General features: G+C 32.7%; 1 protein-coding gene across 1 annotated transcript; it reads right to left on the bottom strand.

The window, feature by feature from the left end:
* Positions 1-1,814: 1,814 nt before the first annotated feature.
* LOC120078327 lies at positions 1,815-3,149 on the bottom strand. Its single transcript, XM_039032566.1, has one exon. The coding sequence runs from the start codon at positions 3,019-3,021 to the stop codon at positions 1,981-1,983; it is 1,041 nt and encodes a 346-aa protein (XP_038888494.1). The 5' UTR covers positions 3,022-3,149; the 3' UTR covers positions 1,815-1,980.
* Between the last annotated feature and the right edge of the window lie 507 nt (positions 3,150-3,656).

The following is a 3,656-nucleotide window of genomic DNA, read 5'->3' on the forward strand; positions in this document are numbered from 1 at the left end:
TAAAATGTAACATTGGAAATTCCAAAATTAAATAGACATTAATTTTAAACTCTAGGAACAAAAACATACTTTACTCTAAACATTGTAATATTATTATAATTCAACTTCAAGTATCCAGCTTAGCCATGCAAGATCTACCATTTTATATTACAAATAACTAATATTCGTTTATTTTTTCCTTAATTATTTTAATTAGGAAAGAAAATCAAGATTTTTTAAAATTTCTTTCAGATAAGTTTTTGACGTGTCTCTTAATATAATACCTATAAGTCATGTTCAATCTTTGCTACTATAAATATATATTTTTTCTCGCTGTTTTCATATTTACATCTTGAGTTATATTTATCTTTGTACATCTAAAGTCAATCGTACCATTTACGCCATTTCTACTACTGAAAAATACTGAAAAAAATTTACTACGTAACAAAGTTGGGTTATATGCTATGATTGGAGAATGGAAGATTGGACACTCTCTCCCTCAACAGAACGACACTAATAAAGATAATGTGGGTTAGGATTTTTAGTTGGGATTTTTTTATCTTTTAAAATTGTAATTGTAATTTTATTAAATTTCTAAAAAATATTTAAGATTAAGGTATTTACATGGATTAGTTTTTACTAACCAAAAATAATTGTCGATTAGCTTTAAAATATTTGAATTGACTTTTATCGTTAAAATTAGAAAAAGAAAATTCACATGGCAATATTTAAAATAATATTAAGATATCAAAATTCTAAACAAAAATTGATACATTAACCTTCTAACCATTTCGTTTTTATTTTTGTTTTTGAAAATTATGTCTATTTCTTCTCCTTTTTACCATGTTTTGCATTTTCTTAAATACAATAGTTAAACTTTTAGTCAAAATATAAAAATAAAGACAATATTTTAAAATCTACATTTTTTAATTTTCAAAATTTAGCTTCATTTTTCAAACCATTGATAAAAAGTAAATAACAAGTAAAGTCTATAGGCTTAATTTCTTTTTTTTTTTTAAAAAAAAAAAAAACTAAGATCCCGTATTGTAAATTAAGCTTATAGACATCACTTTCATCTTCAAATTTATTATTTTGTTATCTACATTTTTACCAATGGTTAAAAAACCAAATCAAAATTTGAAAACTCAAAAAAGTAGTTTTTAAAATAATTATTTTTTATTTTATTTTTTTAGAATTTGGCTGAAAATTTAACCATTATACTTTAAAAAAAATATGTTTTTTTTTTAGAATTTGGCTGAGAATTTAACTATTGTACTTAAAAAAAAATATGCAAATGATTGTAAAAATGAGGATAAAATAGACTTAATTTTTAAAATATCAAAACAAAAAATGAAATGATTACCAAACGTGACCTAAATTACAAGTCCCATCTTTAAAAATTTTCAAATTTATATCTAATAAATTCCTAAAATAGAAAACGTATTTAACAACCATATAATTAAACTTCTAATTTAATATTAATTGCCCTTTTTCTACTTCTAAAAAGGTCAAATAGATTTTCTAAATTTATTTTAAACGAAAAAAACATGTATTATATTCCTAGTTAGAGTACACAAACAAGCAATAATAATTTAGTCAATAGGTTTTAATGAGATTACATAAGATTTCATATCAAATGTAGACATAAACTGGTTGGAATTGAAATATGATTATAAGCTACACAAACAAAATTGTTACAAGTATATAAAATTATTTTGACAAAAGTTTATGAACAATTTTATTAATTTAAAATAATTTTGATATTTTGAAAAGGCAATAATTGCTATAATTCTGTTAGAAGAGGGAAAGGAAAGAATGAATAGGGAAAGCTTGTGATTCGATTCTTCAAAACGCAGCTCAGATCAAACAAAGAATTTACACAAAATCCTTCCATACAGTACTCTTAATTTCTGTGCATCAAAAATGAAGTTCATCTGCCATTAAAAGCCATAAATGGAAGAGATTACAAGAAAGAATCCATACCTTCTGCAATGTCTAAATTCAAAGACGCTGCAACACATTTGGACGAGGATGACTATCTTCAACATCAACATTTTTTGAATTTCCTTCAGTGAATCCAAATGCCATCCAATCCAATGGCTCATACTCCTCCTCCACTGTTCTTCCGATCAAACCGTCTTCCGATTTTATCATCCACGCTGCCGAGCCGCTCATCAACGGTGTCGGCGTAATCTCCTTCTCATTCCGCGTCGACGGAGTTAAATCATTCGAAATGACTGGCGGAACTACAGGACTGGTCGATGGAGAAACAGAGGAAATTACCGGCGGTTCGACTTGGAAATTCGATCGTTCCGGCGGAGGACCAAGATATACGCGATTAAATGGAAGATCTACAGTTTTGTTTGAAGAATTACTTGGACTAATCGGTGGAAATACACGATCAGCGGCCGGAGCGGTGAAATCTCTGTTTTCAGGCGGAAAGCTACTCGGAGCGCTAGGGCGAAACAGCGGAAGAGGAGGCGGAGAATCGTACGGAAATCCGATCTGAGAATGGAGACTTAGAATTCCTCCCAAGCCATGGACGGCAACGTGACGGCTGTAGTACAATCCAGGGAGGACAACGTTAACGCCGTTGACAGAAATGGCGTCGGAGCGAGATCCACGGAGGCGGCGAGTGAGAGTAACATACTGTGAGCGAAGTAAAGTCTGGATCGGAGACTGAGAAGGCAAGCGGTTGAAATCGGAAACAGAGAGGCGGCGAGGGAGGCCGTGGTAGCGGAGAGTTGCGGTGTAGGCGGCGGCGGACTGAGTCATGGCGAGAGCAAAGAGAGAGGAGTCGGTTGGAGCGAAGAAAGTGAAGGACGCGTTTGCGGCGGCGGTGAGGAGATCGAGTTGGAGGTCGGAAGTGGTTATGGCGTTGGAGAAGAGATTGTAGCCTCGAGCTCTGACAATGGAGAGCATTGCTTCGAGCTCTTCCGTAGGAATGGAGGAAACGAAGGAGGTTTTGGTGAAGAAGAGGGAAATCATGAGGAAAGCGACAAAGAGATGGAGTCCGATCCTCATTTGCACTTGAACCGCCATTAACGAGAGCTTCAAGAATCAAGAATGGTGGTTTGTTGGTTGCAGCTCTTCTTCACCGCCTTTAACAATGTAACCTCCTTTTTATTTTATATAATTTTCGTAAGCTCTAATTTCATATATTCTTACTCTAGAAATAAAAACCATAATATTCAGGTAGGAAAAAATATAATAATTTAGTAATAAATGTCTTTCTTAGCACTATTTTTATGCTATAACTTCAAAGAATCATCCTATTGGAATTTGGTATTATTTTGTCACTTAGTACTGGTTCACAAAAATACTTATTTTAACACGTTTGTTTCATGTATTCAAAATTCTATTATCCTTGTTATGAAATCTATTGTCCACTACATGTATTAAAATTAGAACTTGAACCTATTTTCGCCTAGACATTAACCTATAAAACTGTGTAGTGACATAACTTTTCTACTACTTTTCATCTTCTGTGCCTTCAGACCCTTCTTGCACAGTCATGTCCTTTTGTCATCAGGGACTTTCTCTTCTGAAGTGACCAACTTGTCTACACTTATATAAAATCCGAGTTCCACTAGAACACAGTCCCCAATGGTATCTGTTACATTCAGAACACAGAGGTCTACCTTTGAAACTGGCAACATACCCTTCCAGTTGCTCGG

This window comes from Benincasa hispida, chromosome 5 (genome assembly GCF_009727055.1).
Source record: "Benincasa hispida cultivar B227 chromosome 5, ASM972705v1, whole genome shotgun sequence".
NCBI classification, from domain to species: Eukaryota; Viridiplantae; Streptophyta; class Magnoliopsida; order Cucurbitales; family Cucurbitaceae; genus Benincasa; species Benincasa hispida.